Source organism: Schistocerca gregaria, chromosome 1, assembly GCF_023897955.1.
Source record: "Schistocerca gregaria isolate iqSchGreg1 chromosome 1, iqSchGreg1.2, whole genome shotgun sequence".
NCBI lineage: Eukaryota > Metazoa > Arthropoda > Insecta > Orthoptera > Acrididae > Schistocerca > Schistocerca gregaria.
In genome coordinates, this window is record NC_064920.1 from 683,808,425 (window position 1) to 683,835,280 (window position 26,856).

A 26,856-nucleotide genomic window follows, 5' to 3' on the forward strand; every position below is an offset into this window, starting at 1 on the left:
TTAAACACAGGCATGTACAGGGATGCCAAATGCATTTTGCTCCAACACGCGATTGGCACGAAATTATGAATGTTCCATAATTTTTTGAACAGATCTCATTCACCATGTCAACATCGTATTTTAACTGCTTGTTTGAAGTGGGAGTTATCTTGCACTTGATATGATTGTGATTGAAATGAGTAAGTTTCCACTGCAAATTTGAAGTTGTATCTTTAAACCCTAAAATTTATTCCACGTGCATGTACAGAACGGTATATGCCAGTTTACAAAAGCTGCTGGTAGTCCAGATCTCATTTAAAAGCAGGATGAAAATGAAATACTCAACTACAACTTTATTCATTCAGGGCACAGCTAAAGTGAGACACAGGGCACGTCAGTTTACTACGTAATTTGTTAATTGGTTGCACTCCTAGGCCTCTAGAATGTGAGCAACATAATTAATGGGATAGCAAAAAATGGAAGTTAACAATGGGACCTATCTATAGACTTTTTCCCATTGTTTCAAATGCCACATACCATCCTCCTTTCTTACAAACTACGGTGTCATCACAGCCACTGAATGACTAAGTCAATGTTAAAATACTGATCAGACATACAGACTTTCCAGGAATAAGTTGCTGATGAAATACTCTTGGGTTTTCAGTGCAGTGGCAGTGATGACATTACTGTGTCGTATCTACCTTCTGCAACAATACAAAATCAACCACATCTGGCATTGTTAAAGGAAGGTATCAAGGAGTTTAGTACAATATCATTACAGAAAATGAAATTTCCAGCCATTGTTAACAGGTCTGTCCCGTCTATTCATACTCATTTTTTAAATTCTATAATAACTTTATTTACAGTTTTACAGCAACACAAAGTGACTAGGAAGGATTTCTTACTTTCCTAAATCAAATATGAAAACATTTATTACACCATACAAGAAGAGTATTCCAGCTATTAAAGGATTATGAAAGCATGATAGACATCTCTAGAGCTCTGTACATTAGAGCAACAGAAGCAGCTCAGACTATAACATCACTGGGGTAATGGGCATGGCTTTTAATAGACCTTTCGCTTCTAGACTTTCTCGAGTTGTTTCATTTCATACACAAGTTTATCATACAAAATATAACATATTTGCCTTTAGTACAATCTGGGCTCAATATACAGAAATATATTACATTTGTAGCAAAACAGAAAATTCACTATTCAATAATCTAAATCTCCCCACCACTAAAAACAAAATATATTCACATCTTTAATAAATGCAATATTTTTAATAAATCTCACTTTACAGAAAGCTGTAAACAAGCAGAAGTAAATTAAAGGAGGAACACCCTCCGCACAATAAGAAATGCAATAGCTACAAGCAGAAACCAAACAAGAACAGTCATTCCTCGAGAATCACTACTGGCAGCTGAACTCCTGTCAGAACCAACCATTTGTTCAGCTGGAATGCCTTGCTGGACTAGTTCTGCTGTCGCAACATCTGCTCGGCGCTGTCGCAAAGTACCATCTGCACTCTCGGATGGTTCCTCTCCCTGAGTAATTCAGGAAAATTTCATATTTTCTTCACATCTTACAAACATTATAGAATTCTGATTATTATGTTTAATCATGCCCTAAGAAATCATTTAGTTTCTCATCACAAAATGGACAACTCATCTTAAAATCATATGAACTCTTCCAAAAACTACATATTTTAACTACAATCTGAACAATTAAGTGGCAAGATAGCATTGATTCACAAAACACCTTGCAACTAACAACATTTGAATTACATACAGGAAAAAACATTTCCATTAACCAAAGTTACCTTTTACAAGCCACATTTCACATTATATGTTCAGAGCTTACCTTCAGAGCTATTTGCTTTATAAGGTTTGATTCTTCTTTTGTTGGTGGTAGGCATGTTGAATTTGACAAGTGCTCACAAATCTTTCCACAGTTCTGGCACTCCCACTGCTGTGACCTGCAACAATACAATAATGGACCCATTCCATAGCTTTTAATTCAAATTTAAGTTTAAAAACTGTACAAAAGAGTTATTTACATCCTTCAGGAATATATTTTTGAATCCATAATGGTATCATTATTAACGAATACCTTTCACCTATCGTAAAAGAACACAATAGCATAAAACATTCCAGCAGGGGGGAGGGGGGGGGGGGGGGGGGAACCAAGTCACTTTCTGTAGCAGTATTGAAATAGCTCTAAGTCAGACCTTTATTTAATAACATTTTTCATAAGGTCTAGTTGGCTGGTCACACTAAGCAAATGACTATCATAATACACCAACTGGTCACCTTGTGTTGCTTGGTTACTAATATATACCAGTTCCATAGAAAATAAAAATGTTGGAAAATTATTTATTGCATGTTTAGTTCCCAATAAAATGTTGTAGAATGATCAAAAATGTTCTTTCTCACTAAGCTATAACTGAGACTATCAACTAGTAGAAAAGCAATCCAGAAAACTATGAATTTGACACTAATTTCATTTTTTGTTATTATTTTTAAATGCCAATCCCTTCTCACCCTTACAGGCCGCATCTAGCAGTAAATGTTACAAGGACTGTCGTCACCAATGAGCCATGTGACCATGAAAATTATGGATTTAACACTAACAATAGTTGTACACCTGCCCAGTGACAGCCATAAGTTTCTTTACATGAGAGTATTTTGTTTTCACTTAGTAATTTATGTATCTACAATGTTTGGTTGAAAATGTTCGATGTGTTGCAAAGTTACATACATTGTTAAGTTTCATCCCAGCTCCACACCAGTACTCTACAGAAAAGCCAGGAAAGTGTATCAACATGACAGCAACTGAAATGAATCAGTTAACATCTAGCTGGAGTTATATAAAAGCCAAAATACAGAATGTACCTGGTTAATTCTACTCGTAATGAACCTACTGTATGCAGAATGTCTTGGAGGCTGATTTTATAAATGGAGGAACTTCTTGCACATGGATAATAATGGTAACATCATTCCAAGAGAACATGAAGATTACGTCAAGCTGTTCAAAATTAGGTCATTAATGGAAACTCTGAGAAAAAGTTTATGCTGATCAGGCCAGAGGAGTACAACTCCTTAGATAACAAAAGGACATGGTCACGAGTCAGGTTGAAAATTTGATTAACATCAGAACCAGAGTCTATTTACTGATAATTAGTTTTCTTGAGATAACCTGGAAGAGCCCACTGAAAATATCACACAGTGGCCTATTAATGCTAAGCAGTATACAGACAGCCTTTGGCTTACAACAGTGAAAGACTAGATATATTGCAGGTTTCTAGTTTTGCAGCCAATATTATACAGTCCCAATAATGCCATTTGTAATCATACAATGGAAAATCGAGGCTGGAAAGTAGCAATATTATGAAAAAAAAAAAAAAAAAAAAAAAAATAGTTGCTACTCACCATACAGCGGAGATGCCGAGTCACAGATAAGCACAAGACAAAGACTGTCAGAATGTGAGCCTCCGGCGAACTAGGCCTTTGTCATAAATAAAACACATTCACACACTCACAAACAACCACAGGCTCTGGCTTCAGTATCCAGAGATTGTGGTCATGTGTTGTCTATTTCTGATGAAGGCCAAACTCACTTTCTGACAGTCTTTCTGTTTGGCCTATTTGCAACTCAGCATCTCTGCTACAAGGTGCATAGAAACTACCCTTTTCACACTTGTAATCATTTTAGATTTTTAAAACTGAAATATATTTTTATGATTAATATATTCCCATATATTTTAGGTTTTTCTCTCTTTTTAATCTTCCACTCTGTGTCCCTCTTCCATTCATCTCTGCCAATACACCAAAGTTTTCCTATAACTAGCTAAAACCCAGTCCCACATACTGTTCCTGCATTGTGTTGCTTGCAATCCCCCCCAAATTGCCAGACCATTACGTTACCCATCAACTAAACCTATCCTCCTAGAATGACCTCTATCTATTCAAATCTTTAGCAGTCTGCAGCCCACACAAACATAGTCCTACAAAATCATATAACTTAGGCCCAAGCTCTCTTGTACTACCTCTGCTGCATCCATAAATCCTCTTGCTCTGCAATCTCCATTTCCTGGATCCCACCTCCCAGATCGAAATCCTTGCAGTATGCACAATGCCATCTCGATCTATTCACCTCATAGTCTTGTCTTGGACTATCACTAACAACCACTACTACAAGAACCTCCATTATGTCAAAGCAGTAGGTGTATCAAAAAAAAATGTCCAGACACTCTGCAACCAAAATGGTACTGAAACAGAGGATGACAGATTAGAGGCCGAAATACTAAATGTCTTTTTTCCAAAGCTGTTTCACAGAGGAAGACTCCACTGTAGTTCCTTCTCTAGATTGTCACACAGATTACAAAATGGTAGATACCGAAATAGATGACAGAGGGATAGAAAAACAATTAAAATTGCTCAAAAGAGGAAAGGCCGCTGGACCTGATGGGATAACAGTTCGATTTTACGCAGAGTATGCGAAGCAACTGGCCCTCCTCCTTGCAGCGATGTACCGTAAGTCTCTAGAAGAGCATAGTGTTCCAAAAGATTGGTAAAGGGCACAGGTCATACCCGTTTTCAAGAAAGGACGTTGAACATATGTGCAGAACTATAGATCTATATCTCTAACGTCGATCAGTTGTAGAATTTTGGAACACATATTATGTTTGAGTATAATGACTTTTCTGGAGACTATAAATCTACTCTGTAGGAATCAGCAAGGGTTTCAAAAAAGATGATCGTGTGAAACCCAGCTCGCGCTATTCGTCCATGAGACTCAGAGGGCCATAGACACGGGTTCCCAGGTAGATGCCGTGTTTCTTGACTTCCCCAAGGCGTTTGATTCAGTTCCCCACAGTTGTTTAATGAACAAAGTAAGAGCATATGGACTATCAGACCAATTGTGTGACTGGATTGAAGAGTTCCTAGATAACAGAACGCAGCATGTCATTCTCAATGGAGAGAAGTCTTCCGAAGTAAGAGTGAATTCAGGTGTGCCGCAGGGGAGTGTTGTAGGACCGCTGCTATTCACAATATACATAAATGACTGGGTGGATAACATTGGAAGTTTACTGAGGCTTTTTGCAGATGATGTTGTAGTATATTGAGAGGTTGTAACAATGGAAAATTGTTACTGAAATGCAGGAGGATCTGCAACGAATTGACACATGGTGCAGAGAATGGCAACTGAATCTCAATGTAGACAAGTGTAATGTGCTGCGAATAAACAGAAAGAAAGATCCTTTATCATTTAGCTACAATATAGGTCAGCAACTGGAAGCAGTTAATTCCATAAATTATCTGGGAGTAGGCATTAGGAGTGATTTAAAATGGAATGACCATATAAAATTAATCGTCGGTAAAACAGATGCCAGACAGATTCATTGGAAAAATCCTAAGGAAATGCAGTCCAAAAACAAAGGAAGTAGGTTACAGTACACTTATTCGCCCACTGCTTGAATACTGCTCATCGATGTCTGTTTCGGACCAGAAAGGGTTGATAGAAGATATAGAGAAGACCCAACAGAGAAAAGCGCGCTTCATTACAGGATCATTTAGTAATCGCGAAAGCGTTAAGGAGATGAGAGATAAACTCCAGTGGAAGACTCTGCATGAGAGATGCTCTGTAGCTCGGTATGGGCTTTTGTTGAAGTTCCGAGAACATACCTTCACTGAAGAGTCAAGCAGTATATTGCTCCCTCCTACGTGTATCTCGCGAAGAGACCATGAGGATAAAATCAGAGAGATTAGAGCCCACACAGAGGCACACCAACAACCTTTCTTTCCACGTACAATACGAGACTGGAATAGGAGGGAGAACCGACAGAGGTACTCGAGGTACTCTCCGCCACACATCGTCAGGGGGCTTGCAGAGTATGGATGTAGAAACCACCCATACTTTCCCCTCATCAATCACAAAACCCTGCCTGCAGACCTCCTACATCTATCACACCCTCACAACCTCTCTCTCATAACCTTACAGAACCCAGAGTCCAAACAGGCCCATAACACAGTGTTGAATCTGTCGTCCACAAGCTTCAGTCGCACAAAAGTATCAGTCCTTTATGAAAGGCTCACCTTTTAGCCCATTCACAAATTTTTGCTGTGCTTCTTAAAGAACTTCTTTGCATCTTCCAGTTCCTACAATGCAAACACTTCATTACAACCAACCCTACCAATCATTCTCTACCAAAACCAATATCGAACCTGACTTAGTCAATTTACACATCCGTGTAGCCATGATCCGCCTCCACTTCTCTTGAATTGTCCTTTGATAACTTTCCATACCTTCTCAAGTTCAAATCATGCCGTATCTTCATTCACTAGATCCCCCCAACAAGTAAACCAACCTCACAGCAACAGAAAGAACCACATTCCACCACCTAAAAACTATTCCTGACCTTACAACACTATCTACTGACAAAGGCTCCACCACTGTGTGTATTAACCACAGGGATTAGCTGGCTGAGGGGCTCCTCCAGTTATCAGATATACCACCTACAAACCCTGACATAATGAACCCATTCCAGAAATACAGCATGATCTCCAGCCCTCCTCAAACTCCCAAGTTCATTCCAGAAACACTCTCCTGAATCAATCTCCCTCCCCATTGCCTTTATTCCCTGGAATCATACCTACTACATGCTTCCTAAAATACATATACCCTATGACCCAGGATGTCCAACTGCTGCTTGACTTTCCTCCCACACTTAAGAGAATCTCTGCCCTTGTGGACCAACACCTTCTGCCTATCACCAGAACCTACTTTCCTATATGAAAGACACTAACCATTACATCTACTTAAGCTCAACATTTCCTGTCCCTTTATCACCTGGCAACCTGCTTGTCACTGTCAATGCAAACCTCCCTAATGTCCATGGTCTTTCCTTTACTGAACACTACCTCTTTCAGTGCAAACTGACAAATATACATCCTTCTGCCAGGTCACCTGGACCAACTATATCCTTACCCACAATTAAGTCTCCTTTGAAGGCATCAGCTGCAAACAAATTCATGGCACAGCAATGGATACCTTCACGACCCCACCCTATGCCAACCTATTAGTGAGCCACCCAGAGGAACCCTTTCTAGCCACCTAGAATCCCACACTCATCATTTGAGTCACATTAACTGATGGCATCTTCATGACCTGGACTAACAGTCCCTGTAATGCTGGGGTCTGAGTGACCTGCCCCTTCTCTCTAATGTTCAACAGCTTATCTCTCATTCCTCTCCACAGAAGATGCTAATAGTTTGAAAAGTTAGGAATAGTTTTTTTCACTTTTAAATAATTCTTTCTGGAGTATTGGAATTCTGCCTTCTGAAATTAAGTACTGATTAGCCATACTCTATCTTGGTAATTTTAGTTTCTCAAGTTAATTTTTCCGATTGCTACAATTAACACATACATCATAAGAATATTAAGCTTGACACCAACTGCTCCACATGTTCAGCGAGAAAGTTTATTTTTATATTTCTTCCCCTTTCACAGTAACTCTAGGGGCATGGCACATTTATTAGGCCCACTGGCAACTTATTGTTTCCTCTACACCCATATATCTTTTACTGTATTAAAATAACAATGTGATGGCAACTGTATGATTTCCTGCCCATATCTTTTTGTAATTTCATCCAAATTGTAGTCCCTTTTCACAATATCTTGGTATATTTAAGTCTTTAAGTATCTCTTCTGGAGATACAAGCATAAGGTGTCTACCCTTACAAGAAATTTCAAGTCTTCTCCAAGCCCTGAAGCTGTCCTTATTCAACTGAATAATAAGCTCCATTTTAATACAGAAATATTTCTTCACATTCCTGTCTTGGTGGCGAGTCTAAGGAATTGGAGGACTTGACAGCTCTATGATATACTGGAGAGGGTGGGGAGTTAACTGGCTACTGAACTCATTTTATAACTTTACTACCTTACTGCTCGCTGCTATGCTCATGTGGACTATGTCTGCACATATGTTTTTCTTTTCCTTCAATAGAAATTTTATGTTGTTCACAAATTGTAACACTGTCTAAACTTTTCACACTAATTAAGACCATAGAAACAGTCTTTTCCGAATGTACTTATGACCAAAAAGCTATTCTGGTAATGGAGTCCTAGGTATTGTGTTAATCATGGCTTTTGTGTTCTCGTGGTGATATTTCCACAGAAATTTTTGTCCCCTAACTCATATTTCTTTGTATCTAACCAAGAAGTAAAATATCAGTTTTCATAGATTATGCTTCACATTTTTTTAAAAAATATAAAACTTTTCATTCCCTATTTCACTGCTTTGGGGAGTTGATTTTTCAAAAAAATTGAAAAACATTTTTTCTTTTTTATTTCTAACCGAGAAGTCAAATACCAATTTTCATAGAGGTAGCTTTAAAAATGATTTGGCATTTCTTTAATAATGATTTATTTTCAAAGGGATATCCAACCACTAATGGCTAAATTACCAAAAATGCTGACACACATATTTGTTATTTATAACTGAGAACACAACTAACAATTTTCCTAGCTCCAGCTACAAAATTGCGTTAAAAGCAACATTTTTCAAAAAGCCTTTCATCCCACATTTCACCCCCCCTTAGGAGTAGAATTTCGAACAATACCTTCTTAAAAGATGCCTACTGTATAAAATCCACACCTTATCCAAATTTCAAATTTATATTCTTTATTTCAGTTTCTATTCTTAGCACTTTGTGCTGGACGATGATGAATGAGGCCCTATTTCACCCCCTTATGGGCTCAATTTTCAAAAATAGTGTAATGTGTATCTTTTTTATTTCTAACAGAGAAGCAAACTACAAATTTTCATAGGTTTTGCTTCAAAAATGGTTGCATAATAAAACATTTCTATAAAAAATTTCATCCTCTATTTCATCCCCATAGGAACTGATATTTCATATATTTCTAATTGAGGAGCGACTGGTTGCTACATTCCTTATAATATTATATTCCATAGTCGCTGTACAGAAATGGAATCTTATAGAGTCCAACATTCAGCAACTTTTTTTTAATTTTTTATTTGTAACCAAGAAGTTAAATAGCAGTTTTCGCACATGTAGCTTTAAAAATACTTTAGCAGCTTGTTAATACTGATTTATATTTTTTAAAATTCTCCCCCCCCCCCCTCTATTTCATCTCCATAGGGATTAAATTTCCAAAAATGCTGAAACATGCATTTCTTTATTTCTCACCAATTAACCAAATACCAATTTTTATAGGTCTAGTTTGAAAAATCCCTCAGTAGGAACATATTTTTAGAAAACTTTTCATCCCTCATTTCACCTCCTTAGGGGTGGAATTAAAAAAATTCCTTCTGAAACAATGCCAACACTATATGATTAACATCCTCTGCAAATTTCAGGTCTCTATTCTTAGTGGTTTTGGATGGCTGATGATAAATCAGTGAGTGAGTCAGTCATTCAGGACATTGCCTTTTATGTATAGAGATTAATACTAAACAAAGTATCATGGAACCCAGAGCATTTCATGCCTTGTAACGGTAGAATTGATTATGCAAGTAGCTGTTTGCAGCTATGCATTGCTGTGGCTCATCTGACTAAATAGGAAAGAAACCCCATGTTTCTAATATGTATGGGAATTGAACATACATCCTAATATATATATATATATCTCTCTCTCTCTCTCTCTCTCTCTCTCTCTCTCTCTCTCTGCCCATCATCATCTCCTCTCCTTCTCTTTCTACATCACCTCTTCCTCTCTTTCTCCATCAAGTGTTTTGTAAAAATTTAAAGTAAATTAGTCAAGAACTTTTCTAGATTTTTGATAATGATCTTTCCCCTTATAAATTACATATTTATTTGTATACACATATGTTAAAATTAGGTATATAAAAGCAGATGCATATTCTAATGCAGTATTGTGTCAAAATTTCAAAGCGATCAGAGATTTGCAATTTTGTACAAATGAACTTTTAAATTTTTACTGATTTTCCCCTATAATTACTACATATATATTTATGTAGTATATGTGGTGCTACAGTAGGTATGTAAAGACACACACATATTTGAATGCAATGTTGTGTCAAAATTTCAAAGCAACCGGTGAGGAAATTATGGAGATTTAACAAAAGTATGAAAGATGATGTGGGTATAAAATGTAGAATTGTTTTTCTTTTTATATAGAAAATTGTTGTTGGAGTTTTCTCTTTAATCTGACGCATGTTTCACTGATTTTAGAAGACTAAGTATTTTTAATTTATTTTAAATACTGTATTGTACAAGTAATTTCTACATGTTCCATGAGCACTTTTTCAGTTATGACAAGATCTCTCACGAACTATTTGCTCTAGAAGGTGGTGATTTATGTTGATTTAAAGTAAGCATTCTGCTACATAGGTTGGCTGCATTGGTTGCTCTGATATCACTTTCTATCTGTGATATAGCACATGGGACCATTCACATTTTGTAAGTTGTGCTATACCTTTTGTTGTGTATATTTGGACTTGTTGCTTCTTGAGCTGTGTTTCTCTCTTTAATATGATTCCATCAAAGGAAATATTTAAGAAGAGATGGAATAATAAGGGAAATAGATTCTACAGAAATATGTCCGGGTGGAAGTTTGCATTCAGAGATTGAGGTTAGGGCAAGCAACAATGAATAAAGTTCTTCACCACTGAGTGCTTCCAAGAAGAAGCTCGTGAACTGTAATCAAGTGTACAGTGAAGTCAATGCCAGTGATATCAGTTAAATATTCGATTTAAGTGTACTAAAAACAATCTTTAATCAAATTGCATGCTGTCATCGCATCATTTGGGTGTGTTCTCAATGCCCGCACGAATGGCCCTGCTCCATGTCAGTGATTCCTACTACCACCACCACCACCACCACCACCACCACCAAGGACACTGATTCTGATTTCGGGTAGCAATTCAAAACCAATAATCCACAAATAAAAAGTAACAACTTATATGTGACCATGTTTGTGTTTGCTAAATGAAAGGTTTAGTTCTTAGTTTGGAAGTCTCTTGTTAAGAGTGTTGAGAGTAAGAAAGAATTTTAGATAGCTGAAGAAAGTAAAAACAGTAACCTTTCTCAGACAAATGTTAGAACAGCCCAGTATTCGCTAGCTAAGTGGGATTTGGGGAAGAGCCTAAAAACCACATCCACACTGGCCAGCACACTGACCCTTATCATTAACCTGCCAGGATGATTCGATCTGGGGCCATTGCAACTCCTCATCCTGGAAGCAGCTCTTTAACACATATGGCTATCAAAGCAGATAGATTTCCTGGAGGCATGTTGTAGGTGATATATCTGAAGCAGAGTTCAGTACACAGCCCACACCCAAAGGTCAATGCTAGTTGAGTCTGTGGTATCAATGGCATAGCTGTTGGCACTCCACCTGCCTCAGAAGCCATCTTGTTCTGTTTGTTGAACACTTCACCCTTCATTATTTATCACACAGAGAGAGGGTCCTTTTGCTTTGTTGAGAATGCAACCACAGTCATGGTTCATCAGTTGGGCATTGGTTCATATTTTGATATTTTGATCTTGTATATCCCAGCATTACACAGTCCGAGTTCATCCTCGACATTCACTTGCAGTACCCTAGTTTTAGGAGGAAACATCCGTTCTTTCCTGATAAAGTGCCATTGTGAGGGACAAAGGCTGTGGGCTCATTTTTCTGCTATTCTTCTGTCAGTGCTCTTTGGATATGCAAATCATTCTATTTTTCCAGAATTTTTTTCCATTATTTTATTGATGGCAGTAATTTTCAGCAACTGTAGTATATATTTTTTCGGGATGAAATTCTGTAATCAGTTCCAAATATATTTTATTATGCTTTACCAGTTTCGACAAATTAACTTGTCATCTTCCGAGGCTTAAGTGTTGATTCAGCAGAGGTCGATATCTTCTTCATAGAAGCATACCATTGCATTATGTTTCTATGAAGAAGATACTGACATCTGCTAAACCAACATTAAGCTTCTGAAGACAAAAAATTAATTTGTCAGAACTAGTAAAGCATTGTCAAAATATATCTGCCACTGATGACTGAATTTTATCCTGAAAAAATGTTTTTTCAGATATTTTATTTCTCGGTCGGAGTCTTTCCTTATCTGCGAGAGTACAAGCCCTATGTGTCGGCCTCTTGAGCACTCTGTTCCTTTGCAATGAGTGGTAACACCTGCTGCTGGTGAATATCTTTCAGAACTTCTTGAACTTTACCAGCTAGAAATTTGGCCTTGAAACCATCAACCTTTTCAGGAATGTATTAACATCAAATTACTTTCTCTTCTATGGACCTTAAGATGAACGTACTATTATAGTTGACATGGGCAGTATGCTCTCACTAGTGGTTGCAAACACGTGCGCGAGGAGCATTTCGAGGAAGAAGTCCTGTAGAAACCCAACTGCTACTTCTGTTACGTGGAGTGTATTTTTGTGATTCTGCCACATGGACGAGAGAAACTCAATGACCCCAATGAGCCTACAATCAGATTAACAATGGAGATAGGGAATTCCTCTAACCAGCCTCTATCTAAATCTTCTGGTTGCAAGAAGAGTAGATGGCACATTTGGTGACATATTATCGTCAGAAGACAGATACAGACTAATACTTGCATGTGGATATATCGCCACCATACATTGCAGAGAAAAGGGGTGTTCCTAACACTGATACACAGTACTCATATCATCTACAACAAGGAAGATCTCCCAAGAGAAACAGAACAATGTCACAGAAATAAAGTTACCCAGAATGGTAGATCCAATGCACACTTCACTCCTCAACAATAGGACAACCTACAGAGACACAAGGAAAATGATGAAAATAAGTGGCTACTGGCTTCATCCCATACATTGGTGATTTTTCTGAGAAGATTGGACTGACAAACAGAAAAGATTGGGTTAACACTATTCTGACCAGTGACTAAGACAAGGAGCTTCAAGGATGGTTTCAGATATTTTAAGACTGAGGTGTACAGAGTCTCCAGTCAATGTGAAAAGAAGATTAGAGGTCAGGTGGTGTGCACAGTCTGAGATCACTGCTGCAAACAATAGTAACACGCTCAACTATCACAGTTGGTATCTGCAGAACTGTTTATCCACAAAGCATGGTATGGAATATGACTGTACAAGTATTTTGGCACAAACTTCCGAATATTTGGGCTGTGCCTTAAGAGAAACCATCCAAACAGGGACCAAGGGTGAACTGATAACACCTGACAGAGGCTACAGACTCAGCAAGGCAAGGAACCCGCCCTTAGTACGATTAAGGAGAAGACTGAAGTATTAATCAAACAACGATATGACTTCAGAGGTGGGAGGTACGCCAACAGCACTGCAAGTTCATCCAGTTGTAATTCAGCCAGTGCATAAAATCAGCTATCACTACTGCATCAGAATACCCAAGGACTAAGGGGTAAGCTTAATGAGTTGCTTATTTGTGTTGAAGAATTAGAGTTGAGCAAACCAGTTGATATAATCTGCCTCTCTGAACATCATGTGACCACTGGTATAGATATGATAAATGTTACAGGATTCAAGTTAGGTTCTTATTTCTGTAGTGGAAATATGGAGAAAGGAGGAGTTGCCATATTTGTCAGAAACTGTTTTGATTTCAAGAATATGACATTAATAAATTTTGTTCAGAGCAGCACTTAGAAGCTTGTGCAACAGAAGCAGTTTTCATAATAAGTCCTTTATAATAATAGGTAGTCCGCTGCTCATGGTCTCGCGGTAGCGTTCTCGCTTCCTGAGCATGGGGTCGTTGGTTTGATTCCTGGCGAGGTCAGGGATTTTTCCTGCCTCAAGATGACTGGATGTTGTTGTGTTGTCTTCATCATCAGCATCCATCCCCATTGTGGTTGGAGGGAGGCAATGGCAAACCACCTCCACTAGGACCTTGCCTAGTATGGCGGTGCAGGTCTCCTGCATCGTTCCCCTATGCTCCGTCACGGAGAATGGGACTACTACATCATCATCATCATATCATCATCATCATCATATCATCATCATCATCATATCATCATCATCATCATCATATCATCATCATATCATCATCATCATCATCTACAGATCTCCCTCAGGAAATTTTAAACTTTTCATTAAAAAATCTGGAAGCTCTACTGTCCCACCCCATAGCAAAAAACAAGGAAATAGTGGTTGCTGGAGATTTTAATGTGCATTTATTGAAAAGCACTGTCAGTGAACAATTATTGCAGCCAGCAACACTATCATTCAATTTAGTTCCTACTGTGAACTTTGCTACTAGGATATGTAAATGCTCTGAGACTGCTATAATATCTTTGTATGCAAATCTAGGGAAAAAAGTCATATCACAAAACCAATATTAAGTGGGCTATCTGATCATGACATGCAGCATCTTGTGTTATAGTTGAAACTTGTCAGGATTAAAAATAATCTATTAAATCTGAGTACAAGAGGGTAATAAATAAGTCAAAAATTGAGAAATTCAGGAAACTGCTCAAAGACATGGACTGGATAGTTGTTTACGATACATCTGACTCAAATTGTTAATACAAAGCATTCATTAATAAAGTTGCTTCCACATTTGAGAATTGTTTTCCCCTAAATGTAAATCAACTCGCACACAAGTAAAAAAATTAACTGTGGGTTACACAAGGAATAAAGATATCATGTGGGACAAAAAGAGACTATCTACTATCTAGGAACAGCTCTGAGGTTACAATTGTAATGCATTACAAAGAATACTGCAACATACTGAAGCAAGTAATCCAGAAATCGAAGCAGCTTTATTATGAGAAAAAGATAATTACATAAGGTAACAAAATAAAAACTCTATGGGACATTGTGAAGACAGAGACAGGTGGGGCCAAAAAGGAAGAGGAACAGATAGCTCTAAAAATAAATGAAACTTCGGTAACAAATACAGTTAGTGTTGCAAGCCTCTTAAACAACTACTTCATTTCTGTTACTGACAGCTTGGGGTTATGAGGTTCGGTGAACAGTGCAATGGAGCATCTGAGAACAGTCTTTAAAAATAACTTCAGTAAAATGGAAATGGCACTCACATCTCCCAAAGAAGTAGCATCCATCACAAAATCCTTAAAATCTAAGTATTCCAGAGGGTATGATAACATATCAACAAAGTTAATCAAAGAGTGCTCATGCGAGTTAAGTTCTATCTTAAGTTATTTGTGTAATCAATCTCTTCTCAACGGAACATTTCCAGACTAGCTAAAATATAGTAAAGTTAAGTCTCTTTACAAAAAGGGGGATAAAGAGATACCATCAAACTATAGACCAATTTCACTTTTGCCGGCTTTCTCAAAAATATTTGAAAAGATTGTGTTCAAGCGTCTCCTTAAGCATCTGACTACAAATGATATATTGCCCAATCACAGATTGGATTTCTGAAGGGTTCTGATCTAGAGAATGTACATAATTCATTAGATAATAAATTACAGGCTACTGGCATTTTCTGTGACCTGTCAAAAGCCTTTGACTGTGTGAACCACAGCATTCTCCTAAGTAAATTAGAGTATTATGGTGTCACCGGCAATGCTGCGAAATGGTTTGAGTCTTATCTATCTAACAGGAAACAAAGGGTGTCATTGGGAAATACCTGTGCAGTAAGCAGTCAGTCTTCATCTGACTGGGAATCAATAACATGTGGTGTTCCTCAAGGTTCCATTTTGGGTCCATCGCTTTTTCTTGTGTATATTAATGACCTCTCATCTGTTACATTGCCAAATGCTAAGTTTGTTTTGTTTGCAGAAGATACAAACATTGCAATAAGTACTAAGTCAAGTATAGATTTAGAAATAGCTGCTAATCAAATTTTCACTGATATTAATAAGTGGTTTAAAGCTGATTCTTTGTCATTAAACTTTGAAAAGACCCACTATATGCAGTTCAGAACCTGTAAGAGATTTCCTTCCAGCATGAACACAACATATGAAGACATGCAGATCGAAGAGGTTGACAGTGTTAAATTTCTGGGATTACAACTCGATAATAAATTCAGTTGGGAAGGGCATACCACAGAATTGCTTAAGTACCTAAACAAGTCTGTATTTGCTGTGAGAATGATGTCAGATGTAGGAGATATAAATATAAAAAACTTGCATACTTTGCTTACTTTCATTATGTCATATGGGATATTCTGGGGCAACTCATCAAACCGAGCAAAAGTTTTTAGGGTGCAAAAGCGTGTGATAAGAATCATTTGTGGTGTGAATTCAGTAACATCTTGTAGAAACCTGTTCAAGGAGCTTTGTATTCTCACCACTGCTTCTCAGTGTATTTATTCCTTAATGAAATTCGTTGCAAGTAATACATCCCTATTTCCGATAGCTCAGTACGCAGTATCAATACTAGGAATAAGAATAATCTACACAAAGGCCGAAAATCACTTACCTTGGTACAAAAAGAGGTCCAATATTCAGGAACACGCATTTTCAATAAATTGCCAGCAACCATTAAGAACTTGCTTTCAGATAAAGCACAGTTTAAACAGAGTTTGAAAGACTTTTTGATAGGCAATTCCTCAATCTCAACAGAGACTGTTAAGTCAGCTTAAGTAAAAATATCTGTTAGATTTCAGTTTTGACAACACTTCATCACAACAGTCAAGGTTAGGTATTCTGCGTATGATAAATTTATTAATAGTGGGTAAGAGTGTTTCGTTCTGACAGTGTGTTAATTTGGTAAATAATAGCTGTCCCAGTTTACTGCATTGTATTAGATTATTTTCGACTATCTCCTGATAAATGATCAGGATAGTTAATATTGTATTCAAATGTTTTATGTTTTTATGTTATACTTTCTGACATGTTCCACACGCATGAGAATCATCTCTCTCTCTTTTTTTGGTCTATGGAACGAAAACTGAATCTAATCTACCATACAATGTCTTGCACAGTATGTGTTTGAACATAGATGTACACACATTTTAAGCAGTATTAATCTACTGGTAAGACATATAAATGGCATTCTCAGTCGTTTCTTACATTTTATGCCACTTTTAAAACCAATGTGTTCATTATACAATAGCCACAATAAGAAGCTACGATGACAGTACTTGAGATGTGGAAAGTGATTAGCTGCAACTACTATTTTAGTTTCCTTAGTGGTAAACAGATTACAAATATAGCACCAAGAAATAAGACTGAAAGAGTTTTGTCCCTAAAAATTTTTGTAAATGACTTCAAAACATTTCAGAAAGAAATGCTTTGACAGAGAGAACTTTGTGGAAGGGGTAGGGGTGCAGTAAAGGATGATCTCTCCGTGGAAGCAATAGTGACTGTGTACTGTAAGATTATGCCCTTCCCATTGAACCATACAGTGCACACAAATGCACTCACAAGTTCTGATGGTTTAGGGTGTAAGGTTGTTGGCATGTACTGTGCAGAACAAAGATGTCACACATCAGGAGCGAGAAGGTAGCTCACTGTTCAGCCTGAAGATGACATATTTGTCGCACGCTTGGCGAAAGTGTTTTTTTCCGACACATTGTGTGTCAAGGCAGAACAGTAAGAGGAGCCAGAGCTGAACCGCAAACACACTTGGTGGTGTGTGGTCCTTTGCGTCTGCTGTGAATGTATGCAGCTGGTTAACGGGCAATTCAAGATTAAACAATGAACAATCCAGGATGGAATGTAACAATATTATGAAAAGGATAGGTGGTACTCACCATATAGCGGAGATGCTAAGTCGCAGACAGACACAACAAAAAGACTGTCACAAAAGCTTTTGGCCAACAAGGTCTTTGTCTTTGTCACAAATAGGTGACACACACACACACACACACACACACACACACACACACACACACCGACTGCAGTCTCTGGTAGCTGAAGCCACAATGAAGGGGGCTTCAGTTGTCCGAGACTGCAGTCTGTGTGTGTGTGTGTGTGTGTGTGTGTGTGTGTGTGTGTGTGTGTGTGTGTCAGCATCTCCGCTATATGGTGAGTAGTAACTATCCTATTCATAAAAATTCAAGATTACACGCATAATAGGAAATACGTGAAGCAAAGTAGTTTCGAAAAAGCTAAGCATACAAAATTAATGGCCTCTATGAGACAAAGGAGAGAAGGCCTATCCTGATTGTGGCAGGAATGTTTAGTTTATGAATTACAGAGCCATAAAGATGTTTGTATTATTGGATGCATTAAAGAGCCGAGAGATGCCTCAAACAAAGCACAACATAAGATAGAACGTTGATCTGGTACTAAAAGTTATGAATGTATATATAGTTTTGAGTTATTAGTATTCTTCCATGCTCTGCATACAATTCTAGTAAAAATACTTTTAATGGTAATTAGAAAAGAGAAAACTGATACAGCATGATAAAGAAGATAGAAATAAAAGTTGATTGCAATGCTACATCTTGTGGTGCACTCAATCTGTTAAAGAAAATAAAAAAAATGTGATCACAATTCCAATCTCCCAAGATAGAACCTACTCTCTGTTACGATTACTACATAAAAGCTGGTGATTCTCTCTTTCACAACACATGATGAAATACTCGCCTCACATCAATATTAAGTGACTTGCCTTTGTGTTAACTTTCACACTGAAGAACATGAATTCAATACTGTACACACTGCACTACAGATATTAAGCACAAAATTTATAAACATATCACAAGACGGGCAATGGAAAGACACTTACATTGATATGAATAACATACCTAACTTAAGGGAATTTTAATTGCTGAAGCATCTTATAAATTGAATGACACTGAGAAATTGTTACTTTGACAATAAATATGGGAGAGAAGCACACGTCCAGGCACTCCTTTACTGGGCACAGTTGCACACAGTCATGCTATTGAGCATTATGGTTGGTTGGTTGGGGTTTAAGGGATCAAACAGCAAGGTCATCAGTCCCTTGTTTCAAATGTGGTCCATTCCGATAGTGTGACATCTCAGAAATATCAGAACAATAAAAGGGAAAAGGCTAAAAAAATGTAAAAGGGCAGTCATGTTGTCAATGGTAAAAACAGAGCATTTTGGTATGAGGAGTGAAATGGTTGCAGGTGGACACAGAAAATTTCTGTTAGTTTGCTGAGTTGATGGACTTACAAATATTTTGGAGTTGGAGAAATTCTGGAAGTTATTACATAACAGGACATAGAAATATTCCAACTGTATTTAGAATATTTTGAGTGCTGCTGGACTTTGAAATAAAAGAAGGAGTGCTGGTGGATGTAAAGGGTGAGTGATGGTTGGTAGAGTATTTTCATGCAACAGGCAAAGGTTCCAGGCTCAAGTCCCAGTATGGCACACATTTTTATTTTGCAAGGAAGTTTTGTGGCAGCAATAATATACAGCTTGTAAAAACTGCTGAAAAATCGTGGCTGCTTACAGCTGCATTACCCAATTTATTACACAACCAGTTTCAGTCATTATCAGCAATCTTCAGGTGTCTACATGCAGAAAAACTACAATAATGCACAATGAGTAATTAAAAAACAATCATAAATATTGTACTCAACATTTATAGCCTGTTGAGAACTTAAGTTGTGAAATCACTATCAGATGTGTGGATAATTCAGGATCAAGCACCTATTGTTGTGCATCATTCAAATACTGCTAAGACATGCTTGATTCAATAAGTTCCTCTGAGAGGGGACAATAAGATGAAAAATTATACCAACATATTCTTGCAATACTATCGCTACAGATGCTATACGGGTGAGTCAAAAAGGGCTTTACAACTTTGGAATGATATAAAAGCGCATGTAGGTAACTTACAGAATCGGTAGAAATGTCACTTTGTGGCAAACAAACTCAAGTTTGATTCACATAGTGCATTAGTAAAGCATTCCACCAAAAGGAGCACAAGCACAGTGCATGTTAAAATTGATACTTTCACTGGTGCAGAGCATGCTTGCTGTGTGTTTTTGGTTTCTGGATACGCTTGAAAACTTCTTATTCCGGAGATCAATGAAGCTGACTGAAATGGGATAGTTTACTACCAGCGAGACTGTGCACCACCTCACTGACTCATGGAGTTTCAAATTTCCTTGATCTCTCTTTCCAGGTCAGTGGACTGGCCATGAAAGACCTACTGCATGGCCACTTCATTCCCCAGAGTTAACACTACTGGATTTCTTTCTTTGAGGTTTCATTAAAGACCGTGTATATGTTCCTCACGTAGCAAACAGTTTTAGCCGGCCAGAAAAATTGAATCTACATGGCTGTTGTGCAAGTTACACCAAAATTGCTCAATGACTCTGGGAAAAAATTGATTTTTACGGGATCTTTACATCACAAATGGTAGTCATATCGAACCAAAATGACACTTACCTCTTTTATGTGAAACTTGAGGTATTTTGCTACGAAATGACACATCTAGTGATTCTGTAAGTTATTTCATAAATTTCCATATAATTCTAAAGTTCTTTTTAACTCATACTGTATTGTTTGCCTGTTAAATGGCTTATCTAAAAAGAATACTTTGTGGCATCAGAAGGGTATGTATAGATTCTTATTCCAAATAGGTAGCAGGATAAAAACCAAACATAAACTGCATTATGACAATAAAAACTAATAATAAATAATCGTGTAAGCAGTGGCTTCGATCCTTTTTTAAGATTATCACAGTTTGGAGTTAAGCATGTGACAAATACCAATAAGAGGGGTATAAAGGGATAAATTTGTAAAAATATACAAGTTTTCAATCAATCATAACTCAATGCTGACTTTAAGTAACTTACAATTAACAATATGAGAAGTATAAAATTGATTAATCATGTACTGGAAGTGAATGTACAACCAATGGACCTAGTCTATTATTCTATTAGAAATTTTATACTGTATCAGTTTTCTATAATTATGTATATCTTGCATCATTTGAATGACACTGTACAGTCAGCTTTCTCATTGGACAATCTAACACTATCAAGCACATTATGAGTATATTACACTATTGTAGCCGCCTGTATAATACGAAGCATATTCCCCATAAAACTTATTCGGTTAAACTACCTACCGTTAAGCATTACTCAAACATTGCTAAGATGCAAATGAACGAAACAGTTTATCTGAATCAAGGTGACAAAGTTCAAAAATATAGTAAGATTCTAACGCAATACTACAACCACCACAGCTATATTGGAGGGCACACTGGTAGCTTAGCTGAAAAGAAATTTTGTATGGTATCAGAAGGATATAAGAGATTCTTAATCCAAGCTGGCAATACGATAAAGTACAATCCACAAAGTGAGGTTACATTCATTAGAGTCGAACAGATCTGTTTTGACATCAATGACCTATGATATATTATTCAAGTAGGCAATGACTTGGACTATATTTTAAGATTATTACAGTACAAAGTCATATATGATACAAGCACAAAAAAGGGTATAAAGGAATGAAGGTTTATAAGCACATAAGAGAGGTAGAGTACTTTTAATATTTTCACAACATGACATGTTCAATCATTACACTGATATTATGATGGCTTCATGTTTCCACTTACTCTTCTTGGCGTCAGTGCTATTAAGGACCTTAGGTAAAGTGATACCTGTGATTTAAAATTATAGTGCTCTTTGGTTAAGCGTGGTATGTCTTCCTAGAAGCCAAAAATTTTTTATAATGTATTCATTACTGAAGATCGAATGTTGCAAGTGCTTCGTCACATAATTACTGGATGTTATTTATGCTCCTGATTATGTAGTTGGCTTGTGCCATGATGGTTGATAGTTGTTCTGAGTAGTTACACATCTGATTCCAATTTCACAATATAAGTTCTCAATAGGTTATAAAGTTGAATAGTATACTTATGATTGATTTTGTAATGACTAACTGTGCCTTATCTTTACAATATAAGGCAAAGACAGAGTGCTACTTACCATAAAGATGACTCACTTGGTTGCAGACAAACACAATGAAAAACACTTACACATTAGCTTTCAGCCAAAGCCTTCTTTAGGAAAGGAAATTCACACATATTCATTCACGCAAGCAAGCACACCTCACGCACACATGATCCCCATCTCCAGAAGCTCAGACCAGAATGCAACTGTCATGTAGATAGGAAGCAGGAATCTGAAAGAGGGGGGGAGGGGGGGGGGAGTAGCAGGGTACAGGTGGAGGAAGAGAAGAGCACTGCCTGGCTGAGTGTGCTGGAACTAGGCTGCCAACGGGTGCAGCTTCGAGAGGCTGTGGGGCAAGGAGGTGGGGTGGGGTGGGGTGGGGTGGGGTGGGGTGGGGTGGGGTGGGGTGGAGAGTTAAAAAGGAGATGAGCAGGAAAAGGGAAAGATGAGCAGGTGCCTTGGCAGAAGACAGAAGACAGCACACAGAGAGGGTGAGGGGATGATAATAGGGAGGAGGTTATAAAACAGAGGAGGTGTAAACGGTATGGCAGAGGCTGTGGGGAAAATAGATTACCATAAGTTGAGACCAGAATAATTTCAGGAGTGGAAAATGTGTTGTAAGGATAACTGCCATCTGTGCAGTTCAGAAAATCTGGTGGCGAAGGAGAAGATCTAGATGGCTCGGGTAGTGAAGCAGACATTGAAATCAATTATTTTATGTTCAGTTGTGTGTTCTGCCATAGGGTGGTCTACTTTGCTCTTGGCCACAGTTTGGCAGCGGCTGTTCATCCCAGTGGACAGCTGGTCAGCAGTCATACCAATATAACAAGCTATGCCATGATTGCAGCAGACGTGGTATATGACATGGCTGGTTCCACAGGTGGGTGGTCTTCTGATGGGGTAGGATCCCTTCTTTTGGTCAAGTTGTGCCACAAACTTCTCTTCTCCCCAATCCTATTCAATACTTCCTCATTAGTTATGTGATCTACCCATCTAATCTTCAACATTCTTCTGTAGCACCACATTTCGAAAGCTTCTATTCTCTTCTTGTCCAAACTATTTATCGTCCATGTTTCACTTCCATGCATGGCTGCACTCCATACAAATACTTTCAGAAATGACTTCCTGACACTTAAATCTATACTGGGTTATATATATATATATATATATATATATATATATATATATACCAAGCGGGAAAGCGCCGGCAGACAGGCACATGAACAAAACACACAAACACACACACAGAATTACTAGCTTTCGCAACCGATGGTTGCTTCTTCAGGAAGGAGAGGGAAAGACGAAAGGATGTGGGTTTTAAGGGAGAGGGTAAGGAGTCATTCCAATCCCGGGAGCGGAAAGACTTCCCTTAGGGGAAAAAAAAGGACAGGTGTACACACACACACACACACACACACACACACACACACACACACACACACATATCCATCCGCACATACACAGACACAAGCAGACATATTTAAAGGCAAAGGCAAAAGGCGAAAAAACTCTTTGCCTTTAAATATGTCTGCTTGTGTCTGTGTATGTGCGGATGGATATGTGTGTGTGTATGTGTGCGAGTGTACACCTGTCCTTTTTTTCCCCTAAGGGAAGTCTTTCCGCTCCCGGGATTGGAATGACTCCTTACCCTCTCCCTTAAAACCCACATCCTTTCGTCTTTCCCTCTCCTTCCTGAAGAAGCAACCATCGGTTGCGAAAGCTAGTAATTCTGTGTGTGTGTTTGTGTGTTTTGTTCATGTGCCTGTCTGCCGGAGCTTTCCCGCTTGGTAAGTCTTGGAATCTTTGTTTTTAATATATTTTTCCCATGTGGAAGTTTCTATATATATATTTTCTGTGTTGCAAAGGGGGCACTCCTTTGTAGCTCGTTCTTCTGGTTGGTGGGAGGATTGGTGGTTTGTGGTGAAATGGCACTGGAGATCTGTTCGCAGATCAGGTCTGGGGGATGGTGCCTGTCTGTGAAGGCCTTGGTGAGACACTCCACAGACTGGGCAAATGAGTTCTTGTCACTGCAGATACGCTATCTCTGGGTGGCCAGGCTGTATGGGAGGGATATTTGGTATGGAAGGGATGACAGCTATCAAAATGCAGGTAGCACGGTCATTGGTGCATTTAATGTGGACAGAGGTGTGGCTGAAGCCATCAAAGAGAAGGAGGTCAACATCCAGGAAGGTGGTATGCTGGTTTGAGGAGGACTAGGTGAAGCGGATAGGAGAGAAGGTGTTAAGGCTCTGAAGGAATGAGGATGCAGGGTCTTGGTCATGAGTCCAGATCATGAAGATATCAATGAACCTGAAATAGACTAGGAGTTTGGTGTTTTGGGAGCCTAGGAAGGTCTACTGTAGATCGCCGATGAATAGATTGGCATACGCCGATGAATAGGTTGACATAGGAGGGTGCCATGCCAATGCCTACAGCTGTGCCAAGGATTTGTTTGTATACCTTCCCTTCAAAGGAGAAGTAGTTGTGATTTAGGATAAAGTTACAAAGGTGTATGATGAAAGAGATAGTAGATTTGGAGTCTGAAGGACATTACGAAAGGTAGCGTTCAATAGCAGTAAGACCATGGGCATGAGGGATGTTGGTGTATAAGGAAATGGTGTCAACAGTCATGAGTAGAGATCCAGAAAGTAAAGGGATGGTGGAGAGTCAGTAAAAGAAGTGGTTGGTATCTTTGAGGTGGCAGTCTAGATTACGGGCAGACAGTTGGAGGTGTTGGTCAATGAGGGTTAAAATTCTTTCTGTGGAGCCACAATAACCAGTTACAATGGGGCATCCAAGACTGTGGATTTTGGGGAGCACGTAGAAGGTGGGTGTGCAGCATGCCATAAGGTTGAGGAAGGAAATGGATTCAGGGGAGAGGTCCTAGGAAGGGAATAAGGCTTTAAGCAGGGACTGGAAGTTACGCTGGACTTCTAGGATGAGATCACTTTGGCAGAGTAGTTAAATAACTAATAGAGGCATTCTGGCAGGTAGTCATTGTCATTCCTAACAACAATGGCAAAAACCTTTGTCTGCGGGTAGGATCATTAGGCTCTGAGCACTATGGGACTTAACATCTATGGTCATCAGTCCCCTAGAACTTAGAACTACTTAAACCTAACTAACCTAAGGACATCACACAACACCCAGCCATCACGAGGCAGATAAAATCCCTGACCCCGCCGGGAATCGAACCCGGGTGTGGGAAGCGAGAACGCTACCGCACGACCACGAGATGCGGGCTAGGATCATTAGGGCAGGATTTATTTTGAGGTTGTGTATGGCTGTCCTTTCTTCTGTCTTATTTTGGTTTCTTGTTGGATGTAGACCTGATGATGGTCTGCTAATGACAAACTGGCTGTGAAATAAATTGAGTAATCCCCCCCATGTGCAACCATGATTTTTCAAAAAATTAAAAAGTCTGAGGAAAATAATTAAAATAAGTAAATTTATACTGCTTACTATGCAACAGCATCCAGATGAATCCATCACAAATGTTAGAAATATATAGGATTTATTTTTCACAAGTAAATGATATGCTTAGATGAAGTTTCCACAACTAAATATCAAGGAAAGACCATGCTTCTAACATTGTTATGTATCTTATGACTTGTCACTTTTGCAATCAGTGTAAAGAAACCATTTTTTCCAAGTCATGACTGAATTGAACAACATGTGTAAAAATAACAGAAGGAGAAAAGGTAACCACTCAATGTACAGTTGAGGCATAAACTGAAATTAGGTCAGTTTTTCAGATGATGTTCTCCTGTTCTCCTTTAGAGATTTCTTTTTTAAAGAAAATACGCGCACACACACACACACACACACACACACACACACACACACACACACACACACACACGTATGTCTGGTTACATTACTCCACTTGACTAAATTGCTACAGCTAACTACACTGAATTCACTGCTCCAGCTTTGCAGCCAGATTGAGATGAACTGTCATGTAGGGTTGGTAAGAGTAGCATGGGATCAGAAATGGGGAGACTGATGTTTGGGAGGGAGAAGCAGCAAGTAAACAGAATAAGAATGTAGCAACATTAAGTCATGCTTGTGTCGGTTAGCTAACAGTCCAAAAGTTCAGGAACCTTCTCAATCCTGTCTGTCTGTCTCATCTGCTCAGCACTTTTAACTAGACAATGACTATTTACCTTCACTCTTGTTTCATCTGTGCTCCACCTATGACTTTCTAATACCATTTTCATAAGTATAAAAGGTGCAATAAAATACATGCATAAATTCAATAACAGTGCCCTCCTCACAAACACAGCCCTCTTTGGAGTAAAGTAAATCAAACTAGATGTGAATGAGACTAACCTATTCAATGAATTGTAAGTAAGTAAAAGTTACATCCAGAAAAAGCCACTGATTGAATATAGCTAAAAATATTGTCTATAACTTTTTATAAGACGACAAAAACTCTCCGACTGATAACATACACTTTTCAGAATACAGGTAGTCCCAATTACTTATTACAAATGTAGGGTTTAAGAATAAAGTAAGGAGTAGATGATTATTATATTATATTGCAATATATTATAAACATGTCTGTAACCAAGATGACAAACTGCAATACCTAGGTCACAAACAATCAAAACTCACCTACGAGCTAGTTTTCTCCTTTCTTCTGGTGTGTAGTCTAAAGATCCAATTGTACCACTTCCAGGAGTTGGCATAAATGCTATCAGTGCGAGAAGAGCAGTACGTATGGACCACGAGGGTTGCCATGTTTCTGGGTGATGGCCAGATATGCTCAAACAAATCTTTTTGTTTACTTCAAATCTTCCATTTGGCTGTAAGTAGTATTTGATGTGATAAGAAGGCAGCTTTACATAAATTATACCAATGTTAACTAAATCATGTTCTTAACAATTGTAGTAGAAAATACTGAACCTACGAATACCATCAGACTGCAGTGCACTACAAAATCATTACAATGGCACACACAAACAATTAGCTAATCAAATTTTTAATGGATAAAATATGTACCATAACAATAAAGTTATTACCAAGATATCAAATGTGTCAGCTTCATCAACTCACAACCAAATTGTCATTTTCCAACTTAGC

The 26,856-nt window shown here is 38.2% G+C and overlaps 1 protein-coding gene across 1 annotated transcript in view; it reads right to left on the bottom strand.

The window, feature by feature from the left end:
* Positions 1 to 306: 306 nt before the first annotated feature.
* Positions 307 to 26,856, bottom strand: part of LOC126363841 (ubiquitin-conjugating enzyme E2 J1-like) — a 49,042-nt gene continuing 22,492 nt past the window's right edge. The window contains exons 3-5 of the mRNA XM_050007996.1: positions 26,389 to 26,579; positions 1,843 to 1,957; positions 307 to 1,526 (exon numbers count right to left, since the gene is read on the bottom strand). Coding sequence (XP_049863953.1) covers positions 1,308 to 1,526; positions 1,843 to 1,957; positions 26,389 to 26,579 — 525 coding nt within the window. The 3' untranslated portion in view covers positions 307 to 1,307. The remainder of the gene's footprint in view (positions 1,527 to 1,842; positions 1,958 to 26,388; positions 26,580 to 26,856) is intronic.